Source organism: Tuber melanosporum, assembly GCF_000151645.1.
Source record: "Tuber melanosporum whole genome shotgun sequence assembly, scaffold_41, strain Mel28".
In the NCBI taxonomy this organism is placed as follows: Eukaryota; Fungi; Ascomycota; class Pezizomycetes; order Pezizales; family Tuberaceae; genus Tuber; species Tuber melanosporum.
In genome coordinates this window covers 209,965-235,395 of record NW_003299086.1, presented here as the reverse complement: position 1 = coordinate 235,395, position 25,431 = coordinate 209,965, and the positions used below count along the sequence as shown (strand labels likewise).

Below are 25,431 nucleotides of genomic sequence, written 5' to 3'. Positions count from 1 at the left end.
TGAGAGCCGAAAGAGAGAAAGAGCGCAAAAAAAAAAACTCCAATTCTTATGCCAAAATCGGTTCCATCCCCTCTCTCGCCGCCTCTCTCCTAGCCTTTGCCCGCTCCTTCGCTCGTCTAGCTTTCTTCTCCACTTCCGTTTCGCCGTTTTCCTCCTCCTCCTCCTCCTCTCGCACCTCTGTGGATATTGGGACCATGCTCGGGGCATCGGGCATGGCAGGTACCGCTCTCGCACCGAGGACCTACGTAGTGGGGGGAAATCAAAAATCTGCCATACCCGAGGAAGGATAATAACGATAGCAATACTAACCTCCCTCTCCAGCGCCTCAAGTTCATCCTCCACCGCATCCTCCTCCTCATTTGTCATGACCCCAGCCAGCAAATTACTAACCTCCCTCTGATACGCCCTAGCCTCGTCCGTCTCTTCAATCAACTTCTCCACTGCCTCTAGCGACATCTCCTTGTGTATCTCCTTAAGCACCTGATTCCCCTGTTGCAAACCGTACAACACCGCTTTCTCTACCAGCGAAAACTCAATGGTCGACGTCTGAGAGCCTCTTTGTATTAGCCCCCTCCCCAAAATTACCCTCCCGAAGAGGCGGGTTGTGTTACCAATTTTTCCAAAGCTTCGAGTTGAGCGTCCGTTTTTACAAGTAGTTGTTCTTGGTATTTCCGCCGCCGGAGAGCGAGAAGGGCGCGGGGCTTGTCGTCCCGTGCCAGGCATTCTTTCGCGATCTCGTGTTCGCGGGTCAGGATTGTTTGTATCTTTTTTTGGTATATATGGAGTTTGTCGCGTTGGAGTTTCATGTTTAGGATTGCTCTGCTCTCGTGTTAGTATCTTTCGTGAGTAGCGGAGTTGGGAGAGGGGGGGGGAAGATGGACCGGTCTTGAGCTGTTATGCGGGAGGAGGAGTTTCCCATGGTGGTTTGTATATATGGGTGGGTGGGTGTTTTGGAGTTGGGGTATTTTTCACTGGTGGGAAGGTGGATGTGAGGGAAGGAAGGGGGAGGCTTTGCTGCGATTGTCGATGAGGTTCCTGATGAGTGCGGAGATTGCCGAGGATGGACGGGCTCAACTCACGTGGTTTGACGTCAATGCACACTAGGGGAGAAAGTAGATTCAAGTATCATACCGGTACTCGATTTTGTGCTTGAGTGAATTAGTGGTGGAATCACGCAAACCTCCTAGAGGGGGTATTAATTTCTTACTAGATATTGCTTACCATGTAGAATCTAAATTAGGAACCCACTGAAGTATCCAAATAAAGAAATTAGGCTCAGACAACAGGCTGTCCCAATGCTTTACCCCCCGCCCCGGGTACTGTATTGTATGGTACCGGGAGCTTAGAAAGTAGGTGCGATACCGGTACTGCAATTTATCACAGAAAGCCAGGAATGCTTGTGCGTCGGATCGATACTGGTGACATACTTTAACACTGTGCTTGTATCATACCGAGTACAGTACCGTATGGTAGAGTGAATTCTGGATTATGATAGAAGTAATTATTCTATTCCTCGTGCTAATCAATCAACTTTGTCTCGACTAACTTCGTTACCCTGGTCTATTAAGACATGTACTGTACTCGCCCCGTCACTCGCTTTTGAGTCACGACAACATACCGGTACAGTACTCTGCTATCATACTACAGTTCACTGCACTCCTACAAGAACCAGACTCAGTTAAATCCCGCCAGAAACGCCTTCACAGACATCAGGCAACACTAGCATCGGATCGGATAAAATAGCCGCTATCAGGGATCAATGTCAGGTACCTTATGCTACCGGTACTCGAGTACGGTACTTGGGTGCTCGAGGCTACCACATACATGACAAGATCCTTGCTGCTCATACGGGGCATTTGTGCTTCCGCACTACTTAGGTAGGCGCCCGCGCGTTTGTATTCGCCTCCGCACGTATATATTTCCTATTTAGACTGCTTTAAGCGTGGAAAGGCTTTCATGGCCGGGCATTCCGTGCTACTGTGCCGAGACAGTGTTAGGCGCTCACTGCTTGAGTTGCGAAGGTCGAGTCGAAATGGATTGGCGGTGTGGCGGATTGTTGGTAGAAGCGCGGGGAGGGGTTGCCGCTTAGGATTGGTGGTTGAGTGGGTGGGTGGAGAGATTCGCTGGTAGGAAGAGGGTGTGCATTTGCGAGTGAGGTGGTGTGAGGGAATTGTTGGTGGTTAGGCTCTTGGGGTGTTGTTAGTATGATATTATGGTGTTTCGTTTGTTGTGGATGGTGATGTAGTATTTTGGGAAGACCGAATATTGGTACATACGTTGAAGGGGGGTAAAGGAGGGTATTTTGGAGAGAGCGCCGGTAAGATTACCTGTCAGACGGGGTTTCGTTTGCTTGTACTTGTAAGTTAGTGATTTTGTAGATAATCCCGGATTGTGGTATCATAGAACTCTCGTGGAGAGAAGGTAAACTTTTCTATACCCAAATATCGTACTCTAGCCATCTAACAGCAACAAATACTTTTTACAATCCCCCCATTCTCCCCTGCATTTTTTTTCAACGGCAATTACACTGCCACAGCCGTCATCTCAACCCCATCCATCCCATCGACATCCTCCTCCATCATCTCTTCCATCTCCCTGAGTGTATAATCCACCAGATAACTCTCGTCAACTAACTCCTCCACCTTCTTGTAATGCCTCATCGTATAACTCAAGATAGCCTCCCACCCCGTTAAATCCACCTTTAACCCCAATAACCTCTGCACACTATACCTCCTAAACACAACATGCATAATCCTCTGCGCGACAGTAGCAGTCTTGGCATTCGTATTCCAGTCTCTGATTCTGAGCACCAAGATAGACAACTGCTCGTCGCTAAGGGTTCCAATGACTTCGTCTACCGCTAGCAGGCCACTTATCGAGCCTTCCTCCGCTGGTGAGCTTTTGATGACTGCGGTGAAGAGGTTTAGTAGACGGCCGGGGTGGTTTAGTGTGAGGGCGAGTGTGATTGCGGCGCGGTAGTCGGCGTTGTGGATGTGGTTTTGGAGAGCTTGTTCTTGCTCGATTTGCGCTTCTTCCTCTTTCGCGGTGGTTTCCGCGATTTCGGTGGTTACGTCGACCCAGAATGTTACCACTGAGTCGCCGCCTCCGGAGACGAGGACTTGGTCGTCGGGGCGCACAGCGAGAGCCCAGACCTGATTTGATGTTGCTAGTTAGTTGTGTTCGTAATGAAGGAAGGGGAGGGGAGGCGGGTACTTTGTCTTCATGATTGTCTAAGGTAGTATTACATTCACCACTCTTGACGTCCCACACTTTCACGAGGCCGTCGCCGCCGGAACTGGCGACTTGCAGGCCACCTGTCAACCATACTGTTTTTAAAACGCTGTTGGTATGCCCTTCGAAAGTCTTCAGACAGCTATAATCTGTCAAACTCCAGAGCTTTACTGTTTTATCTCCGCTTCCGGTGACAACCATTCTGCCGCCCTTAGTTCCCTCCACACCACCGACCGCGGCTGCCGTGATCGAGTATGGAGCAAATTTCACAGACCACACGCCTCGGCGATGGCCGCGCAGGACACCAGTCACCTCCCCTTCCTCCAGCGACCAGATCTTCACTGTACGATCTTGAGATGCGGAGGCGAACATGCTGTCGTCAGGTGATATGTCGATCGCATTTATGTCCTTGTCGTGCGCCTTTTTAGTATACATCGCCTTGCTCTTCCCAACCCGCCACATCTTAATCGTGCGGTCCTGACTCCCTGTTACTATAAGCCTTGGCGCGGAAAATTTCCTGCCGGCCTCACTCTCTGCTGAGGGGGGTTTTCTCGGGAGTGCAATAGCACCTATGCTCTCGGCATGCCCGGTATATCGTGAGTGACTTGTGAAGGAATTGTTCTTGTCGTCTATATGCCAGAGTCGTGCTTCGTTGTCTTTCCCACCGGTAGCGAGCCAGTATCCAGACCAGTCGCGATCTAGGCAGATAACGATGTCGCCGTGCCCGTGGAGAACGCCTGCGTCGCTGAATGAATTGTTGATGGAGAGGATGCGGACATCTTCGGAGTTTGTTGCTAGGGCTATGAGAGAGGAGGTTGGCGTTAGGTACTGGAGATCGATGATTTCGTCATGGTGGCCTGAGATGCGGCGGATTACTGGGAGATTTGTTGGGGTTGGACTTGGGAGTTTTAAGCTGTGGGTTAGAAGGGTCTGGTCGTTGTGGACTGATATTAAGGAGCTGAGAGAGGGATTGTATCTAGGATTGTTAGTGAAGTGTTAAATCTCGAGGGTAAGAGATTACAAACAAAATATCTACAATTCCTTCGGCTTCTTTCTCTTCATCCCCGTCTTCGGCTTGGGTTATTTCCTTTCCGCCAGATAAGTCCCATAACCGAACCCTGTTTTTCTTGCCTCCTATGTATAGCACCTGCCCCTCAATCCCCCCGAGATTGATTGTTCCCATCGGTAGAATGCCCACAGTTTCCAACTCCTCCAAGACCGGAATAGTCCCCTTCAGTTTCAGATTCTTCGTATCCCAAACACACACAACCTGATCTCTGCTTCCACTGACCAACATCTTGCCATCCTGGGACCAATCCAACCCCCGGACAACACTGGCATGACTCTCCAACGCCGCAACGCACTTGCTAGTTTCCAAATCCCAGACTCTGACGATTGCATCGTCTGCGCCCGTAGCTAGCCGCCACCCAATAGTTTCCGAGTCGGTCGTCGCCTTGCTGCTCTTCCGGCCCTCTCGCTCATTAAGCACGATGTTCTCCGGCTTGTAGAATTTCATCGCAGAAATAACGCCACCGTGGCCCCGCAGGTTGTGAGTTACGAAGCCACCTTTAATGTCCCAGACTTTGACCAGGCCGTCGGCGCCTCCGGTAGCGAGGAGCGTTCCCGTCGGGTCAGTTTCTGCAACGATTACCGGTGCCGTGTGGGCCTTGACGGAGCGCAAGAGGGTAGGTTTGACGCTGGTGGCGTTCTCGCGGCACATCAGGTTTAAGCTGTATATGCGCATAGAGTAGCTGCGCGAGCAAATAATCAAGTGGGAGGCGGTGGGCGTTACTGCGATTCTCTATCAGCATTTCTTTTTTATCCCCCCAATGTCTAGATAGAACTCACAAGCGAGCGTAGTGACAGGCTCCGTATCCTATTATTTCACCCAGAACCGTCAGCCGTCAATTGCGTATGGAAGATGGGAGGCAAACATACACCCTCAAGCCTTGCCAGCTCCTCCCCCGTCTCGAAATTAGTAACAAGGACATCCTCGTCAAGCGTAGTTACCAATATTCTTCCACTTTGGTCAAGAGCGACTTTTCCGCCGGTGTAGAGGGGTTGAATGATCTTTTCGGGGCGGAAGTGTGTTTTTAATGACATTTTGGCGGAGTCGAATTAAGGTTTTCGAAAGGAGTTTGGCAGAGAAAAAAATTATTGTTGGATGGGAGGGTAACTCGGATAATTTTAACGGATATCGAGAGTTAACTAATCCAGGTTAAGACTAGGGTGATTGGCGTTGTTTAAAATCGCGATTGGATATCATTGACGATGAAGTTTGGTTAGTATGAGCAAAGTAGAGCCCATTATTGATTCCCTAGTCATGGGTAAATAATCACTTGGCGGTTGGGGTTGAGAGTTAACATATTGGACAACGTGAATAGGGGAAAATGGGGGGGGAGGTATGCTCAGGAAACATCGAAAGGTTCCGGTGAGAGGGCTAAAGAGAGTATTGAGTATGTATTATATTATGATACCTGATTTTGAGAATGATAGGTGAAAGGGAGTGGGAGATAGGGCTTTGGTAGTAGTACCCAAGTGACCCAGGGCCGGAATATCATACTATGATACCTTAAAGGAGTGTATGATAGAAGTATTGAATGAAAAAGTGGGGCTGCAGCACTCTGGTCACGAATAAACTCGTTAAGGTCCATCTACTACGGTAGTTAAAGTCGACTCTAGATCCCGAAGTTTTATATTAAGAATTCCTGTCTCAGTGTATCTCTCTCTCTGACACCTTTTAATCACTAATGGTGGGAATAGGTGAGGGGGGGAGGGGAAATGGGACGAGGATTGAAGGAATAAAAATCAAAGGCTGGGGGAAATAAAGTGGGTAAGAGAGTAGTGTTAAATACAGAAGGGAAATTTTCTTATTGATTTCTTAAATCTGAGCCTTCCTTCCCCGACTTGAATGCCCATGACCAAAAGACCCACGGCAATTGCTTCTACTTCTACCACTCCTCCAACCTCTACCATGAGTACTGTAAGCCCTCTTCCGACTAGTAACAAGAGTCCAACCTCCATCAACTTCTCTACAGTCACCCTCCACCTCATCCTCATACTCATACTCATCCTCCTCACCATCATCATCCTCACCATACTCATCATCGTCGTCCTCCTCTTTCCCATGACACTCAGGCGGGGATACATTTTCATTGTTTACCCACCTCCGGCGCTGGTCCCTCAGGGTTTCCAAGCCCTCATCTGTGAGACTACCGATGTAGTCGCCGAGAAATTCGATTTTGATCTCTTGCTGGATCTCCAAGAAGATCAGACTTCGCCCAGTGAATATATGTCGCACATCTTCCGCCAGATGGACTACTGGTCTTTTGAATCTACTTCTTGTAGGTGAAATCGGTAGAAAACTTCCAGCTGTTTCTTTTGTTACCCCGCTCCAAGTCTTTTTCTCCCTGGTAGTTAGAACACCTTTAAACTTAGCCTTTTTGTCCAAAAGATATGAATAGTGCCCAACTTACATTGCCATTGCACGTCTACGGTCCAAAACCTCAACTATTACCCATGGTCGACTCTTCCGGCACTTTTTCTTCGTGCCGACACTATTAGCCCCTAACCTTTCCTGCTGGGACTTCTTGAGCTTAACATGAAAGCGCGATGAGAAATATATCTGCCCTGGACAGAGGGGTACTGGAGGTAAGATCTTTTGTTTCGGTTCGGGTTTGGAAGGGGGCTTGATGTACCCTTCCCCACCTTCGTTCCCGCTGAGGGATCCTTCCGAACCTGTATCTTCCATGTCGACCATCTCTTCCATGTCGACCGACTCTTCCACTTCTGCCCCGGGCGCCATTCTGTCCACACTTGCCAACTTCGACATACTCCTTTCGTCCCGTTGTAGCTTCTCAACTTTTGTTTGGAGAAATTAGTTCAGTCAAAAAGAAGAAGAAAAAATAAGTTAATCTGAGGGGTGTAGTTAGGATTAGGAACCTACCGCTTCTTGGGGATTTTTTTTTTTTAAAATCCAGTTGTATGATATTCACTGGGGCCTTTAGGTGCTGGATAACCTTCGGGGGGGGCTTAGGGAAAAGGGTTTTTTTTTTCTCTTGCAGAGGGTTGTAGATAGTGGTGTGAGTTGTCGATAGGAAGTAGGGTGAGGGTAAGGTTTGGGTGAAATTTTTGTATGATAGGCTGGTGAGGACTTCCTTATGTGGTGGTAGAGATAGTTGAAAACCCTTTGGTATGATATTATGATATTTCTGATTTGGATGTTCAAAGGTTCACCCCCTCCCCGAGTGAGAGGCGATGTATGAAAGGTTGGGTTGAATATCTTGGGCCCTGCGAGAGCAAAAAAAAAAACGACCACACCGCAACACGATAGTAACCGCTTTCAGGATTCAAGAGCATCTCTTAGCTATTTATTAAGTTAGGATTTGAGCCGAACGTCTCCCTATTTGAAATCAGTATTTGTGGCTGTCCCTTGAATGTAGCCAAAGCCTATTCACATAAACACTGCTGCAGTCCTTTCTGGTGTTCATCCACTATGGTATGCATAAAATGTATGTTACTACTCGCTCTCCCCAAAATGCCTGTATCATTGGGCTATATTCTCGTCCTATTCACCTATCCAATAGTGTAATTCTAGCAAATCCTTGTTGTCTCTGACTCTTCAGCCTCGGCCCAATTACTTTCACCCAAAAATCCTGATCTTTTGTTTTCTTGATCACCTGGGGGATGTATTTAGCACATCTTTGCATCTTATCTACCGTTCTTCTGTTCATAATCTCTTATTTCTTTGTTTTGCATTATTACACCTTGAACTTCGCCGTTCATGAGCTAAAGGATCATTCTGTAGGGCTGCAGTATAGGAAAACAGACTGAATGAATAAAGCCCTGTGGCCCTGGTGAGAGCCTCCCATGATCCGTTTCGAAAGGGGGAATCCGTGGTGGGCTGGAAATATCGGAGCTCGTTGTTATGGCAAGAGATATGGAATCTGGGTAGAGGTTGGGGAAGGCCCCTCTGGTAGGAATTGGTTGGATGTCGACTACGGTAACGAAATTGGCGAAGATCCATGATTTAGTGCGCTTTGGCCGACATGGGCTCCTCCAACTAGATAGATCTCCTACTGTATCTCGTGAGGTGAAAGGAGGGCGGTATTCCCACCGTACACAAGGTTTTCTGCCTGGATAATCCAAAGGCCTTATCTTCTTTCCAAATGCGATGAATTCCAATAAAAGTTTGTTCTATTCTACACAAGATCCAAGATAACTCCTACCCAAATCGTCGCTAAGCACAAACTTAACGTAGAAACAGCCCAACGAGAGATACCGTAGGGCCCACTTAGCTAAAGTGAATACCCTGTTGATTGAAAGCATACAACAGTTTGAGAAAATCTGCCTCATCGCACTTGCCTGCCCGTTTCTCCCTAAGCTCAGTCTCTGCGAGCACGCTGTCAACCAGTCCTTTCACCTTTTCTCCAACCCTCGAGCGACTGCGCTTGCCTGCTTTGATCTTTACTTTTTTGACGCCACCCATCCCATCCTCGTCGACTTCCATCTCCTCATCTCCTCCCTCCCCCGGGTCAACCGTATCAGCCTCGCCGTCACCATCTTCCAACTTGACGTTATTGGTTGCACACCAAGTCCTGTAGTTCCTCTCCAGAAGCGCCATGACGGCACTGGACTTGAACCCCGCAGCAATCGTCTTATTTTTTCTAACAAACACGATCCTCAATAGTCCATCCCATTCGTCATAGGAAATCGGCGGTCTGGGGTTTTTGGGCTCAATTCTGATGACTGATGACTCCACCTGCGGCGGGGGCTTGAAATTATTCTTCCCAACCTTCATGATGTGTGTGCATTTCGCCCACATCTGAGCATTGACGCTCAGCCGGCAATAGAGCGTATCGCCAGGCTGCGCTACCACGCGCATCGCGAACTCCCGCTGGAACATGAGGATGCAAGTCCTTGGGGCAGGAGATAGCGCAAGCAGCTTGAACACCAGAGGGGAGGAGATCTGGTAGGGCGTGTTGGATATACAAACGTCGAAATAGGGGAGCTCGGTTTTTATGACATCGCCCAGGAGGATTTCTACTCGGGTTTGCTCCGGTTTGCCTTGCACACGCTTGGTGAGCTCAGCAGCCATACGGGGGTCCATTTCCACCGCGATAACCTTCCGCGCTTGCTCCAAAATCTTGACTGTGAGGTTACCCGTTCCCGGGCCAACTTCCAAGACAACCTACAGAAGTTAGCAAATTTTCATAGGCAGTGAGAAATTTTTTTCTCCAGTCAAATAAGTTACATCAGATTGTTTGAGGCCAGCCTTGTTCACTATTGCCTGGGCCACACCTGGGTTTTTAAGGATATGCTGTCCAAGGTCTGTATTCATGCGGAAGACATTGTTGACAGCCCTCGAAGCCGCTTCTTTCGCCGTAGTGCTTGTGCGAGAGTATGGGGAATTGCCCTTTGGGTGCGGTTGTTTTTTGGCTTTCGGCATGGTTGTTTGATTGTCGAGGTGAGATTGCCAGATCTGTTGTGAACTTTGAAAAATTCTTTGGTGGGGCTGCTGCCAAGCATTGACAATCGACCACGCTATCATTATTAGCGAGCCTAAGCCCCTGCCAGCCTTGCAGAAATTCAAGTGAGTGAGACATTATGATTGCACCACCATTTTCAATGACGCCTTGAGAAACGTTCCAAACGTTCTATGACAGAGAATGATAGCTGCGGTGAAAGGAAAGCTCCCTGTTTTTCCCACTTTAACTGGCTTACTGTCTCTGACTTCTTCAAATTGATAAAAGAAAAGTGTAAATAGACGTCATTACAGCGGGTATTGACTTGAACTCACAATTCATTCGTTATCCACGAGCAGCCGTCAGCCCCATTGTTCCGTGTTTATCGCCAACCGACAACAACCCTTCATGCTTCTTCCACCAAAACCCCCCTTTTTCATCATCTCGACTCCGCTCCACAAGCTATACATCCCCTAACCTGCGCCACGAGTACCGATCTAGATCATCTCTGATTCTTACTGAACGACGGCGTCTTGTACACTCCGCACCAACTCGCACTCCTCCGGACCTACGATGCCAGAAACCAGATTCCGATGAGCCCCAGAGTCGGTAATTTACTCAATTCCCTCAACATTACTACGCACATCCAAAATTTGGACTTGCGAGATAGAAATCTGCCGGCAGGAGGACCGTCTGCTCTCTATGCCCGGATTGAGAAAGATTCCAGCGGCTGAATTAGAGGGTCCCCTAACCCGCATTTGCCCGTACTCGAATACAGTACTATGTGCTAAGTCCCTCGACGCTATGATAGGGCCTGCCTAGAGCCTTGTTCGTCTTAGGGGCGTTCGCAGCAGGGCGGTCTGTGAGGACTTCGGTTGAGGCGCTCGGTTGACAGGGCTCTTTTGCTACTATCTGTTTTAGAGGATCGTTCGTGGCTGGTTCAGCTCATCGGTGCGTCACGAGCCATTACTGCGAGAAGAGCATAGAGGTATGCGAGATACCGGGATCTCTAAGATACTTGACGTACCCCACTACATTTTCCGTTTCAATAGCCGGTGCAATCATTTCTCGGCAACTGGATTAGCGAATCTCGATAAAAGTGGATCAGGTTTTAGTCAAGTAATACACCTTAGGCATGTCATTACCTAACTTACTTATATGCGCCTCTACAGCGAGCTGAAGTCGTGCAAGTCTATTGTTCGAATCATAGCGTAGTGCGAACCCTTCCAATGTCCCCAATATTAATCTTCTTCTTCAGATTTGCTTTAGATTCATCCCGACCCTAACTTTTCACTTCCCACCTGGCCTAAAAACTCCCACGAGACCTCCAGTAACTATCCCAAGTCCCCAAACTCGCTACGATTGGCCGTTCACACAAAGGCACTATTCATCCTCCACCATCGAAGAACCTAGAACTATCATCCCTCTATCTCTGCAGCTCTTTTCCTCTAGTACCAGAGCCAGGGCCACCCCTATTGCATCCATCCACCTTCAAGGCCTGCTCTAGTCCGCCCAGGCGTATACTTCTTGACATACTCGGCCTTGCGTCAACAAATATTTATTGCGCCAGTCAAAGCCGATATACCAACAAGGCCCATGCATAGTCTATCTATCTACCTATCGACAGCTAACCCTGCCATTGGTCCTGTTCCAACCTAGGGCACAAAAGAGGTAGTCAGAGCGTCTGCTGAGATGTAAAAATGACGAAGAAGGAGAGAAAGTGCAAAAGTCCATATCATGCGCTATGGTTCATATATCAAATCATACCGCTAGACTTCATAGAAGGTAGCGCCCTCCTCAGGCAAATGGGTGTCCCCCATCGCTGAGGTCGGTCCGGGCCCTGACACAAGGCTCCGGGGATTACAGATCGTGGCACATGTGGGTGGGCTGGGGCCCACCGGCACTGTAGCTAATTTTGGCATCCCCGGTCGGCAGGGGAAGTGATGGCCTTGGTATAGGTTCCGAGCTGAGGTCGGTAGGTGATGAGGGTGAGTGAGTGATATGCCATGAGAGCTTATGGTGCTGTGGGGGTGGCGGTTTGGCGTGCTTGTTTCGGTAGCCTTAAATATTTGGGGGAAATATCTAGGGTGTGCTCTCTTTTACGCCGCCGTACCTAGGGGATTGAGCTAGAGGGCTCCGAGTGTGTCGCCATGGGCGAAAATGAAGGGGTGAGTATGGTGTACAGGTAACTATCTCGGGATATAGGTTCAGGTAAGGTAGGAAAGATAGCAGGCAGAGGGAGAGAATGCAGCCAAGAGCGGTGGCCCAACGGATGCCATGAAAATAATAAGCAGGAAGTGGAAGTTAGACCCTTCAATTACCTACTGTTGGACGAGGTTCTTGGGAAAGCACCAATGGGGAAATTAGGAAACATGATGCACCGTACCGTCCGATCCTGGTGAAGCTACAGCTAGAAAAACAGTGATGCAGTTGGAATCACTACGGCGTCTTCGCACCTAATGACACCCATTTGACATTCCATCCTAGTCCTTGCCCGTCTTTTTTTTGTCGCCCTGTATTTTTTTTCATAAATTTTGTTTAATTATTTTCGCAAGTTAGATTAGTGATCAATCAATTCTTGTCTCATGATAGATCACTCGATCATCACATGCCACTTCTGTCGGAATATCTCGTATGTGAAGTGTATGGTGGTACTAGAAGTTCAATAGAGAAGTGTATGCTTTTTTGGAATAAAGATAAGAATTGTCTGTTGTCTTCTACTTGGGTACAAGATGATGGTACTTATACCTCAGAGAGGTATCTATATATAGTAGTTATGAGTAAGCAATCACAATGCCTAACCAGGTGTGCTTCCATTACATTGAAGCCATTATTCGAACACTCCCGCACTTCAATGATTCTCTTATAAGTAGATAAGAATGGAAGGAAGGAAGACAAGAAGGAAAAAGTGCACAAAGAAAGAATACAGAACTTGTAGCCTCATTAAAAACCCATTATCCACTGCAAAATCCTATGGGAAAAAAGCAACTTGGATAGGAGAAAAGAATTCTATACAGGAGATAAGAAATGTAAGAAAATGAAAAACAAGGTACAGAAAATCCTTCTAAGCAGTCCATTTCTGGAGTCCCATATGGTAATGATGAGACCAGAATATTGTAGCTGGTAAGGACTTAGTAATGATATTGGCAAGATTGTTGTTCATAGGAACATGCTGGAGGTCAATTTCTCCATTTTCAAATGTCTTGCATATGTAGTGGCACTTGATCTCTATATGCTTTGTTCATTCATGAAAGATGGGGTTCTGAATCAACTTAATTGTAGCTTGGTTGTGGATATGAAGAGTGATAGGCGAATTTGGTAGAGTTGACTTAGGTGATTCAGGATTCTTGAGAGTAGAAAGCAACTGATACAGAATATGATAAAGCCAGATAGTGTAACGTGTTCGCAAGGAACTAGTCATGTTATTGGTATAGATACGATAGTTAGCAGGTGGCCTGCTCTACCAGAGAGGAGGTGAGAGCTGAAAACTAAAGAAGATTTAGAAGGTGTACTGAGGAACAAAGAAGTAACTGTTCAACCAAGTATATTGAAATACTGTCTGTTGAAGTCTGCCTTTTCCATCGTGGAATCAGGCAGTCTTTAAATACACAAATCTGTTCATGTCTAGCATGAACAAAACTAATTAAAGGTATCAATCGATACACTTTGATAAAACTAATTAAGTATCAAGCGATACTTAAAACAAAACATAAAACAAAACCAAGTATCAAACGATACTTAAAACAAACCAAGTATCAAAGCGATACTTAAAACAAAACATAAAACAAAACCAAATATCAAACAATACTTAAAACAAACCAAGTATCAAAGAGATACTTAAAACAAAATATAAAATAAAACCAATAACCAAGTACCCATACCGGTTATATTTCCCAAAACAAAACAACTGTTTAAACAAACAAAACCTAATAATCATCAAAAATGGAGTCTGAGAAACTAAAGGCTTCAGTTTCTGCTATCAGTTCTTCATCATAGTTGTCATACCAGGGACAAGACGAAATACTGAGAAAACATCTAGACTCAAAGAAATGCAGATCACAGTAGTCATGAATACCAGATTCATGCTGTACATCTATCCAAGCATTATCGCAATCAGGACAGTAGTCCACCCAGAGGATAGCGAAGTAGTCTTCAAGTTGGATAATATCGCGGTTCAACAACAGTCCAACAACAGTCCAACAATCTGTTATCGCAGCCTCACATTAAGGTCCACATAGTTTGACATCATTATGGTATTCAGATGGAGGAAGGTGATTAGATGAGGTTATCGAGAGCCTGTTCCATAGCCTGATTTTCCTCATCGCTGCTTTTGAATTCCGACTCAAAGTATGGTGCCCAAAGCCCATCCCTAGCTTTGAGTTCCACCTGCCATCGCTCAGTCTCTAGTATCGTTAGTATCCAGCACATGGTGATGTAATTGATCGTTGGGAGAAGGGACTCGTTTGGTATGTTATCTTTCCACTATTCGTTCACCATATCCATAGCATACTCTAGTCCTTCTAGCAGTTCCCAGCTGTTTTCGCTCATTGGGTATCCTTTCTATTTGACTAGGAACAGATCATTCACAAGCTAAAGACGGTGGTCTTGGATTTCTTCAACTTCCCATTCATCCTTTTTATCAATCATGATAGGTATGGGTCGAGAGTGGATTCTTCCAGGGAATTTAGAGTTGTCATTTGGGTGGAATCGCTTAATAGCAGAGGCGTGGAAAACGGCAGTATTGTGGCAGTACATGTGTCCATCCATTTGGACAGTGTAATTTTCTGTATGCTCGTCAAAAGATAAGACCTTGAAAGGTCCTTGCCACTGGGGTTGTAGTTTCTTGCTGTGTCCAACATTGGTAATAAACATATTTCCATGTACCATGAGTATATCACCTGGTGAAATAGGAACATGTTTACGTCGTCGCTTCTGGGCAGTAGTGGCACTCCGAAATCAGGCAGTTTTAACAGCCTGGAAGGCATCATTCCGAATTGCTTGATGGCAGTTCAGATAGTCATCAGAGGCAGGGACTGAGAAGTTCTTGAATAGTGTTGTCGGTAGGAGAGGGTATTGGTGGCTGAAGATCACCTTGTATGAAGACATTCTCAAGGTGTTTGAATATCCAGTATTAATATATATGGTGAGCTCAATGAGGGCTAGTTGACAATTGGTCTGTCGTTCATTGATGGTGTTCCTAATTCCAGTCTTGACTTCGCGGATCTTTCATTCTGCTTGGCCATTTATCTCATGATGTCCGGAAGCAGCCATAATATGGTTGATTCCAAAGAAGGTCAAGGTTTGTTTCCAGAATCTGGCGGTGAAACGGGGATAAGCATTACTGACAATAGATAATAGGTATCCACGGAGGGTAAATAGGTATTGTGGGAGGTTATTCTAGGTGTCTTTAGAGGAGTTAGTGGTCTTTATTAGTATGAGCCAGGTATATCCAGAAAACCGATCCACAGCTACTAAGATAGTGTTATATCCGGTGGACTTGTTAAATGGTCCTGCGAAATCGATGACATAGGATTTGAATATTTCACAAGATAACTGAAGGGTCTGTGCTTTCCCTTCACAGTGTTGTGTTTGTTCCTTATTTGCCTGGCAGAGTTCACATTGTTTAACAAAATCACGGAAGTCCTTTCACATGTCAGGCCAGTAAACATATCTTGAGGCATATTGGAGGTTGTGGTCCGCACTATGGTGTCCTTTGTTGTGGATTTCGGCAATGACGTATTCTCTAATGGTCATTCCATTAAACATATGGCCTTACGGGATGTATAGGCAATGTTCACCATACTCGGTGCTGGTATAGACCATTCCATTGGATATGTTGTAGGGGGCGAGATCTCCATGCTTGGAACTATCCATAGCTTTGAAGTAGATCGGGTCATGGATATATCCTGCAATCATTTGGCTTCAGAAAGAGGAGGTTAATTCTTCTGAAGTTAATCTAGCATCTCGTTCATCCTCAATGAGGGATCCTCTTGTCGGTCCGATAAGGGCTTCCTGTTCTTCAAAGGTTTCATAGAGCTGTCGGCAATGCTTGGGAATCGTGAGAGGCATGACAGAAACAATGGTTTCATTGTTGTATACTCGTAAGGGTCCACCATACAGTGGTTGTGAATTGGTAATGGGGGAAGAGGATAGTGGTGCTGACTGTAGAGGGTGTAGGTAAGATATTGCATCTACGTAGGCAGCTGCTTGTTCGAGTTCTTCAAGACCTTGGTGTCATCTTGGGGCAGGATTAAGGGTAAGGTAAGGTTGGGTCGATTCATTATTAGCTTCATCTGTCACCTCTTCTGCTCCTTCTGCACTGTCAAAACTGGTATTTTTGGAATCATCAGCAGATATATAGTACAGTCGCTGGTAACTATTACCGAATTTAATTTCAGTCAGGTGAAAGGGGCAGGTATCGAGGTAATAGTGGGACCAGTGGAGTCTGCTTTGTTCAAGCTCGTGAGGAGGTATGCTATAGAGGGTGCAATCGTCTTTCCACTCGTCATTAATGTCTTTCCTTGTTCTATTCTGGCAGCTCTCTACATAGTGTAAGAGAAAGGATTAGAGGGAGAGGCAGTACTGGTGGTAGCCATAGATGGTTCTTGTTCATAGGAGGTGTTAGGTCTATCTTCGCTTTGTCTTGTATGGTCATAAACAAGAGGAGGATCCTCAAGTTCTTGGTTCTCATATAGGCAGGAGAGAGCATCAGCTAAATAGTTCATTCTTCCAGGGGTATAGATGATTTTTGCATCATATTTGCTGATTTCTCTTATCCATTGTATCCTTCTCCTTCCAGGAACCCTTTCCGTTTTAAGGTTAGTGAGAGGTTAGTGGTCGGTAACAATGGTGAAGGTATTGCCCATCAGGATGTGGTTGAAAGTCGCAAGAGTATCAGTCACAGTAAGGGCTTCCTTGTCCGTGGTTCCATAGTTCATCTGTGAATTAGTGAATTTCCTGCTGTGTAATACCGCTGGTCTTACCGTTTCATAAGAGGCTCCTTGTTCAACTCATGCTCAAACTCTAACATCTGATATGTTAGTAATCATCCATATTGGATCTGGTTTACAGTAGTTGATAGGTCGTATAACATTGGCATTCTTAATCAGTTCCTTGATGTTGGTAAAGGCTTGGTCATGAGTGTGGGTCCAGACGAATTCTGCATTGCCGGTAAGGTCTGTGAGTGGCGCTGTCACAGTGGTGTAGTGTGGTAGGAACTGGGAGATATAGTTGACCAGTCCTAAGAACCGCATGAGTTTCTTTTGATTTCGGGGTGTTGTCTGTTCTGTTAAACAGGATATTTTTCCGGGGGCTGCATGTATTCCTCCATCATCTATCGCATGTCCTAGGATATCAAGCTTATCGGCAAACAGAATTGATTTGTTCCTGCTAGCGTAGAACTTAGCTTCCCTTAGTCTGGTACAAACCAAACTTATATGGTAGGCATGTTCTGTTTCGGAGTTTGAGAAAATGAGAATATCATCGATGTAAACCTATACAAAATGGTAGAGGTATTTGCTTAGGAGGTTTTTCATAATTCGCATGAAGGTGGCAGGCACATTCATATCACATTGTAACATAACTTGGCTAATGAAACTTCCGAAGGGTGTTTTGAAACTGTTGTAGCATTCGCTTTCTGGATCTAATCTTGTCTGGAAGTAGGCATCAATTATGTCAATCTTGCTTCGGAATCTTGTCTGTCTAACTGCATTCAGGATTTGGGTTTGATTTGGGATAGCAGAGCTGTCCATAACTGTGTTTTCATTTCGTGGTTTGAGGTCAACCAAGGGGTGGATTTTTTTGCCATCTGCTTTGGGTTGAACAAATATAGGTACGGTACCTGGTGCTTCTGCTCGGTAGATGACTCCTCTTCTTTGGTGTTGGTTTATCCAGTCATATAGTGGGCTTTTGTATGTGTCAGGGATGGAGTAGGTAGATTGGATCTTAAGATTAGAGGGATCTTGAAGACGGATGTGGTGGTTCATTTCCCTCATAGGCAGTAGTTTTTCAGGAATCTGATCAGAGAAAATATCTGAGTACTTACCCAATAGGCATTGGGCAGTTGCTTCGCAGACTGCCACTCTGTACTCTCCGCTTGTTGGTTTGCATGAGACTCTGACCATCTGATCTGGGAAATCGATGGTTGATTCCTCACATCTGATTATAGCTTTGTGGCAGTTCAGGAATGGCATCCCTATTAGGACATCGTATTTGGCTAGGTTTCCCACTAGCATTTTCTGTGGGGGTAGGATGGCAGAACCAAGTCGAATAGTTGCACGACAGGTTTTATGGCTTGTCGATTGTGACTCTTTTACTGCCATATTCACTGGTATGGGCTTGTTCAGGTCTCGTGTTGGGAGTCCATGGACAGAGATGAAGGCATTGCTAATCATGTTTCTACCAATTACACCAGTATTGAAAAGGACATGAGCTTTCTTGCCATTGATTAGAATAGTACCTTTTAGGACAGTGTGTGCTTTAAATGTGGCAGGAGGTCAGACACTGTTGCATTCCACATTGATATATCTAATATGGATCTCCTCATATTCACTGGATTGGGCATTATCACTATCGGTTTCAATATTGTGGGCCGATGCCTCTTCCTTAATCGCCTTTCGTTTCCCTTTCTTTGTAGGACAGTTCTTTGCCATATGTCCTGTTTTTCCCCATTCAAAGCATTCTCCTTTTTGTCAACTCGATTATTTGGAGGATTTAGTTTTCTTCTTGAAAACCTGCGGGGTATTTTCTTCAGAGTTGTTGGAGGGCTTGTATCATGGTTGCCTATTATGGCTAGAGGATGTCTGTGTCTTGTATGCATTGGTTTCATAGAGGATGGTGTCCTTTCGTTCTGCCCTTGCAATTATTATTGCAATATCATCGTCATCTTCCTTGAGTAGTTCTTCCTCTCGCCGGAGGGTAGGATACATGGCATCATAGAATCATCACTTAAGGATGTAGTTAGAGATGCTTCCTTTCTTCATTCGATCCTTATACATCATCAGATCGTAGCAACATCTGTGATTCTTTTAACATGCATTCCATTAACCTGATAGAGCTGGTTAAATTTGTTGTATAGGAGGTTATTGGTGATAGAGGATTGGAATAGGAATTTCAGGTAGTTGAGAACAGTGGACTCTCTTAATCTTACATTTCCGCCGGATTCCTTATAGCCTTGGTAGTAAGCTTCGGTTGCCTTTTTTTTGCAGAATACTCCAATGAATAGTCTGGTTGTAGGGTCTTCCACATCTTTCCCTTGCAGGAGAAGGTAGTGGGTGAGTTCAGTTGCCCATCTATCAAAAGCTTCAGATCTGAGGTCTTTTCCTTCTCCTGTAAACTTCGCTGGGAGGTGGAGTTTGTACTTAGGGTGTTCAAATGCTGCGGGTACTTCCTCTTCTTCAGGCCTATCCAGAGATTTTCCTCCTCCTGAAGGCCCTCCTCCTGTACTAGCCATATCTGATTCGCTACTAGATTCGGAGTCGATTGGAGGTTCAAAGAAAGGCTTTTTTGCTGGTGTAGATGGGAATTCTGCTGGGAGTTATGTGTCTTCCATGTTTGCAGGTTCTCCCGGCTTATTAGTAGAGTGCCGGGGCTGTTTCTCTCTCGTAAGGTCTTATTGTAGGATTTGCTTTCCACTCTTGGTCATCAGTGACTCTATGTTGGTTTAGAGACGAAGCTGAATATGCTGTGATTCTGCCGCTTCTCTCTGCTAGCGTTCTGAGGTGGATATCAATAGGTTGATCAGGCCTGAATCTGGAGACAGGTTTTTAACCACTTGCTGACATTAAAAAAATGTAACATGTTCGCAAGGTGCTAGTCACATTATCGGTATAGATACGATAGTTGGCAGGTGGCCTACGCTACCAGAGAGGAGGTGAGAGCTGAAAACTAAAGGAGATTACGAAGATGTATTGAGGAACAAAGAAGTAATTGTTCAATTAAGTATATTGAAATACTGTCTGTCAAAGTCTGCCTTTTCTATTGTGGAATTAGGCGGTCTTTAAATACACAACTCTGTTCATGTCTAGAATGAATGAAACTAATTAAAGGTATCAATCGATACACTTTAGTAAAACTAATTAAGTATCAAGAGATACTTAAAACAAAACATAAAACAAAACCAAGTATTAAGTGATACTTAAAACAAACCATCGATTAAAGCGATACTTAAAATAAAACATAAAACAAAACCAAGTATGTGTAATGATCCCTCCTTGGATAGTTAGTTCTTAGCGATGGCAAATGATACTTCTCTTCTTTCTTTAGTCTTATGATAGCACTAGGCCTCTGCCTATGTTACCGATAGTACAAGACCTTTGTCTTCTATTGGGAATACCTATCGTAAGCTTTCTCTAACTCTTCTTCATGAAGAACCTTCCTTGGCATAATGATCACGTTGCAATGGAGATAAAGATCGTAGAGGTGTTTTATATTCGTTAAAGTAATAAGTAGGAAAAGTACTTAGGAGTCAATCTAATTTTATTTAAACACGTACTGCCAACACTGGCATACGATGAGCCCCCGCCGGCACAGGGATACCGCTAACCAGTATACCACTAATCCTAAGCTAACTAAGTCTACGGTCCCGCACCTGCCATCCCCGAGTCATGCCCACATGGCAACTAATTACAAGACCATCAAACAACCCAGCGCCCGCCCCGGTCCAAGTCCGTAGCCCCTCTGGCATGAAGCCAACCAGCACTAAGCGTAGCCGAAGCTGAGCAAAAGACCAACCCAACCAGGTTCCTCGTCCAACAAATATAAAATCACTACCACTCGGTCTAAACACCGTCCCGCAACACCTCCACCACAGTAGAAAACCAACAAAAAACCAAAACAAATATAAACTATAGGCGGCACGATGGCAGAGAGGAGGTGACCAACATGTCCACCTCTTGCATCCGCATGCCAGGCCTTCTGACCCTATGAACCCACTTTGCCAAGTGCCTCCGCAGAGCGTAATGGTGAGGAGGACCTGTACCTGCTGCCCGTCTCCCAAAACAAACACATAAACAAAAGAAATACATAGAGGTGGTGACAGACTTAAATGGTCAGTGGGGTCCATCTCCCACCCGTGGTGCCTTGCCTCCACCAGCTGTACCCATTGCTAAACCAAAGAAACCAAACAATCCCCACGAAACCCAGCACCCAAGACCCAAACAAGTCCAACCAGGTGGTCGCAACCCACTCTCCGCACAGGTGGCCATCAGCCCAGTGGTCTGCCGGGGAGCTTTACAGCACTCAGCAGCTTCGCCCAGCAGCCCAAGCCGGCCCAGAAACACTTAATTAGACATCCCCCAACCTGATGCATGTCCGACTGGTGCTTGCAGGTGCCTTCCGCCCCTCAATCAGCCCCCCCCAAGCCCCACACACCAGGCGCCACAGAGCCCATCTGGCCCCCTCAGCCCCTCAGGCAGATAAACCATCCGACAGCCACAGGACAGCTATACCTAACCCCATCAGGCAGCCATTGGTCTTGGCCACAAGAACAGAGCCCCAACCCCCAGCACCGTATAGCCGAGGGGGGCCCACCAGCCACAGCCGGGAGCCACAAAGGAGGCAGCACCAATACCCGAAGGCACTAGCACCAGCCACACCATCCAACCCAGCCGAACCGAAGTCAAATCGAGTCAGGAAAAAGGTTAGTGGAGTCAGCCAAAGCCAGTCCCACAGGTCCGGCAACAGGCACGGACGGAACTATGGGCAAGAGGCACCCCCAACTGACGCGACAAGAAGGGGGAGGGCGAGCGAACAGAAGCAGACAAACAGAAGGTAGGCCCCACTTGCAATGGGTGAAGCCGCCAACCACAGACCACAACAGAACTACCCAGATGCACAGACAACGCGAGTGCCTGGCAGCCAATAGTCCTACACCACCCCAGGCGGTAACAATAACCACACCAGGGGGTAAGAGCTTTCAGGGTCAAAGCCATCCCCACGAATGCGAGGAGGAGACACCTGACTGAACCACCATAAATGCCACAAGGACGCAAACTCCAAGGGAACGGTGATAAACAACATCGTAGGATTCTGACCGTAGAAACATGTAGTAACGAGGAGGGGGGGGGCCGGTGAGGCCCCCTCCCCAAAGAATTGATGCGGCCGGTACGATGTGTTGATACTTGGGAAGGTCATCAGTCTAACCCAAGGGCGTTTTGTATTGCGAGAACTAAGGACTCCGTTAAAATCCAACAACAGACATGAGCTGGCCCAAAGAACGACACAGGTGATCCCCCCAAACACAATGCTCAATCCCCCCAATCGAACGCGAAACCTGCGAGTAGACGATAGACAGGAAGCCATAGACATTTTACCGAAACGGCCTCGTATGCGACCGTGATGAAGTACTCGAAGTGCCAGTATCATGAGATAAGCAGCCCAACGAAACGAGACGCAAACAAGTTATCCGCCACGCAACACCCAACAGACCTCAACACCAAAGACCCCCGGAACTACTGAGCGAACTCAGATATCTCCCCCAGAATCCAAGGCATCAAGGCCCATCATGATGCCGAAAGAAACGCTCGGGACAAAGCGACGGCAAGGACGAGGAAAAGTACTTAGAACAAAGCGTGAAGAACCTATCCTCCTTGGCTGCATCGCCCTTGTTATATAGTGTTCTTCCTGCTCATAGTCATGTGACCCAAAGTGGTCACATGCATGACATCAAATCATAACAAACTAGTCATATGACTGTAGTGGTTACATGCTCGAAACCCATGACCTCATAACCAGGTCATGTGCTAAAACTCATAAACTAATCATAACACAATAAACAAGTCATATGACTCAAATGAGTCATATGCGTGAAACCCATGACCTCAGAATAAGGTCATGTGCTAAACATAAATCATACCTGCAAGGCATACCTGCAAGGCATACTTGCAAGGCATACTCGCCAGGCGCATATCCTATGACTCATATTTGAGCCATGTGCGAAAGCATCACAAATTCCACATATAACAAATCATATGGCTCAAATGAGTCATATGTGTAAAACAATACCATACCTGTGACTCATAACCATGTGTCACGTGAAAACCTTTTCTGTTCCAAGCCACGTTCATGACATTAGCTCCTCTCCCCCTAAGCCTGAGTCCTATCAGGCTTTTTCTTCCAGTTTCAATAGTTTCCGTCCTGTCGAGCGCATGGTCCTTCTCAGCTTGTAGAACATTTCATCTGCTGTTCTCCATCTGACCCTTACCAATTCTAAGGTCAGATTCGCCATTTCGATTGTGTTCCGCTAATTATCGTTCAGCTGTCTTAACTCCGCGATCATTTTGTCATATGCCGAAATTGTGGCCTTGGCCAGGCCAATTTGTTCTCGGAGTCCACAGATTTGCCTGTGTAGGCTCTTGACGTTTGGTTCCGTGTCTGCTGAGGGGGTTGGAGCCCCTCTCTCCCTGGACCGCGTCCTCGCGGCCCATGCCTTCCTGGCATCTTTTCCTTCCAACTCTTTCCTTCTTCCATCCTTCTGCGGGTAGAATCCTGCAGAGATTTTCTGTGTCCTGTGCATCCTGCACCCATTTCTGAAGCAATATTGCCAATGCTTCAGGACGTGGTTCGGGCGTGGACCATGCTTTCAATATTACCACGGGAACCATCCCGAGCCCTCTTTGTCATCAAAATGTGTTTGGCAACCATCATCATAGCATACCGTCTATGACATAGGGTTATACTGCGTTTGCTTTTCCCTTTTCTTCAGTTCTTCGTTGGTCTGCTCCATGAATGAGCATTCGGGGCAAGTGGGTGTATTATTGGGTGGGCTATCACCCCAGCCCTCATGAGGTTGCAATGGCACAGAAGGCTTTCTCTCGCCTTTGTCTTGGTTGAATGTGATCGTTACCTGGGCTGGGCATACCTGGGTATCGCTAGTAGAAAGTTGAGATGGCATCATATACGTGCTCAAAGTTGTCTCACTGCAGGGTACTAGGTTTTATCGTGTTCTGGTGAATAACCAGTCCACTTGGCTTGGTATTGTAGATTTCCATAAGTGAAGCGAGAATAGACGATCTCATCGAGTTCGTAGTCTGGTTCTCCGTCGAGTTCGATCGGAGGAGGAGGAATGATGGGTTGCGAGGGAAACTTGTTGTTGTTGTGTAATTCGAGCCGTGAGATGTGGAATGTGTTGTGTATTCTCCTTGAGAGTGGAAGGCCGAGTTTATAAGTTTGGCTTCTCACTCTTTCCAGGACCCTGAATAGTCTGATTGTCTCATAGTCCAGTTTCTTTGATAGTTGCATTGTATAGATATTGCATGATATTAGCCATACCAGATCTCCCAGTTGTATGTTCGGATCTGGTCTTCGGTGATTATAGTATTGTTCTTTTTGCCGTTTTTGTACTTGACTCATTTCGTATTGTATGGCTCGTGTAGTTTTGCCATATCTGTTTTATCCGGTATTATACCGTTAATTGTATGATATGTGGTCTGTCTTTGTGGATGTTGTCCATAATTCATGAAGAAGGGTGTTGTGCCAATCATTTCTTGCTTTCCATTGTTGTATGCGAATTCGGCCATTGATAGCAATTTGGACTAATCATTTTGTTGGTAATTGAAGTTGGCCCGTAAATATTGTTTGAGTATCGTGTTTACCCATTCCTTTTGTTCATCCATTTGTGGGTGAAATGCTGTACTCAGCCTGTTTTGTATGCCCATTTCTCCTTTTACTTTCTTCCATAGCCCCGATGTGAATAGTGTTCCTCGGTTGGTGATAGTAGGCTTTAGGAGGCCATGAAGTTGGAAGACTTCTCGGAGGAAGGTTTATATAAAATCCCTCGCGTTGATATCTTTTCTGACTGGAATGAAATGACTCATTTTGGTCACACAATCCACCCCGACAAGGATGCTATCGCATTTTTCCAATAACGGTAAGTCCGTGATGAAACCTATCGTAATTGTTTCCCACGGTCGTTTGGGAACTTCCTTTGATTTCAGTAATCTGCATGGTGCACGCTTAGAGGTTATCGTCCTTTGGCATATGTTGCAATTTTTGACATATCTTTTGACATCTTCGCGCAGTCCTGGCTAATAGAATGACCTCGTGATGAATTCTATGGTTTTAGCTGTTCCTTTGTGTCCTGCCATTCAGATATCGTGGTGCTGTCGTATGATGTTTGTTCTTATCTTTTCTTCTTCCGGAATCCATTATTTTCCCTTGTACTACATGTTTCCATCCTCCCATTGGCATAAACCCTGAGCAATTCCTTCCATCTCCTTTTTTCCTTCCTTCAATGCTTCCCTTATTGCTGGAATTGTTTTGTCTTTTTCGTTCACCTTCTTGATTTCCTTGTATTTTGTTAATGTGAATTGGATAACCTCTATTACTTCGAAGTAAGTTTTCGGTAATAGTATTTGTGTTTTTTGTTTGATTCTTTCGTCTTCTTTTGTTTGTGATTTGTCGCTTGCAATCCTTGTGAGAGAATCTGGCTTTCTACTCTCTTTGCCTGGTTGGTATTCGATTTTGAAGTTGTATTTACTAAGGTATTCCATCCACCTTATCTGGCGGTCGATCAGTTCTTTTGTAGTCATGAATGAGACCAGATCCTTACGGTCGGTTAGAACTTGGACTGGATGGTTGTTGTTCAGATTGTATCTCCTCCATTCCTTTAATGCTTGAACTATTACTAATAGTTCTTTATTCGCAACGTTGTATTTGCACTCTGCGGGGGTCATTATCTTGGATCGGTCAGACACTGGCCACTATTTTCCATCTTCGTATTGTTGCGATAGTATGCCTG

General features: G+C 45.9%; 3 protein-coding genes; all 3 read right to left on the bottom strand.

Annotated features, from left to right (window-relative positions):
* GSTUM_00008030001 (uncharacterized protein) lies at positions 1-972 on the bottom strand. XM_002839809.2 has 5 exons: positions 882-972; positions 612-819; positions 310-546; positions 176-241; positions 1-116 (listed from the first exon to the last, which is right to left on the bottom strand). Exons 1-5 carry the CDS (start codon positions 917-919, stop codon positions 90-92), a joined length of 576 nt encoding a protein of 191 aa, XP_002839855.1. The 5' UTR covers positions 920-972; the 3' UTR covers positions 1-89.
* Positions 973-2,363: 1,391 nt separating this feature from the next.
* On the bottom strand, positions 2,364-5,334 carry GSTUM_00008029001 (uncharacterized protein; the record flags this gene model as incomplete). Its single annotated transcript, XM_002839808.1, has 5 exons — positions 2,364-2,459; positions 2,529-3,152; positions 3,214-4,207; positions 4,257-5,032; positions 5,170-5,334. The coding sequence occupies 5 exons, from the start codon at positions 5,332-5,334 to the stop codon at positions 2,364-2,366; spliced, it is 2,655 nt and encodes an 884-aa protein (XP_002839854.1).
* Positions 5,335-8,405: 3,071 nt separating this feature from the next.
* GSTUM_00008028001 (uncharacterized protein) lies at positions 8,406-9,713 on the bottom strand. XM_002839807.2 has 4 exons: positions 9,485-9,713; positions 9,068-9,421; positions 8,791-8,992; positions 8,406-8,658 (listed from the first exon to the last, which is right to left on the bottom strand). Exons 1-4 carry the CDS (start codon positions 9,677-9,679, stop codon positions 8,525-8,527), a joined length of 885 nt encoding a protein of 294 aa, XP_002839853.1. The 5' UTR covers positions 9,680-9,713; the 3' UTR covers positions 8,406-8,524.
* Between the last annotated feature and the right edge of the window lie 15,718 nt (positions 9,714-25,431).

Excerpts from the sequence above, each read along its gene's own strand:
- GSTUM_00008030001 (XM_002839809.2), bottom strand. The coding sequence starts at position 919 with ATGGGAAACTCCTCCTCCCGCATAACAGCTCAAGACCG. Across the intron at positions 547-611 it reads TCGAAGCTTTGGAAAAATTG|ACGTCGACCATTGAGTTTTC; the intron begins GTAACACAACCC and ends AGAGGCTCTCAG. Across the intron at positions 117-175 it reads TGGTCCCAATATCCACAGAG|ACGAGCGAAGGAGCGGGCAA; the intron begins GTGCGAGAGGAG and ends GAAGAAAGCTAG.
- GSTUM_00008028001 (XM_002839807.2), bottom strand. The coding sequence starts at position 9,679 with ATGCCGAAAGCCAAAAAACAACCGCACCCAAAGGGCAATTCCCCATAC. Across the intron at positions 8,993-9,067 it reads CGCTCTATTGCCGGCTGAGC|GTGGAGTCATCAGTCATCAG; the intron begins GTCAATGCTCAG and ends CCCCCGCCGCAG. Across the intron at positions 8,659-8,790 it reads TAACGTCAAGTTGGAAGATG|AAAAGGTGAAAGGACTGGTT; the intron begins GTGACGGCGAGG and ends CGAGGGTTGGAG.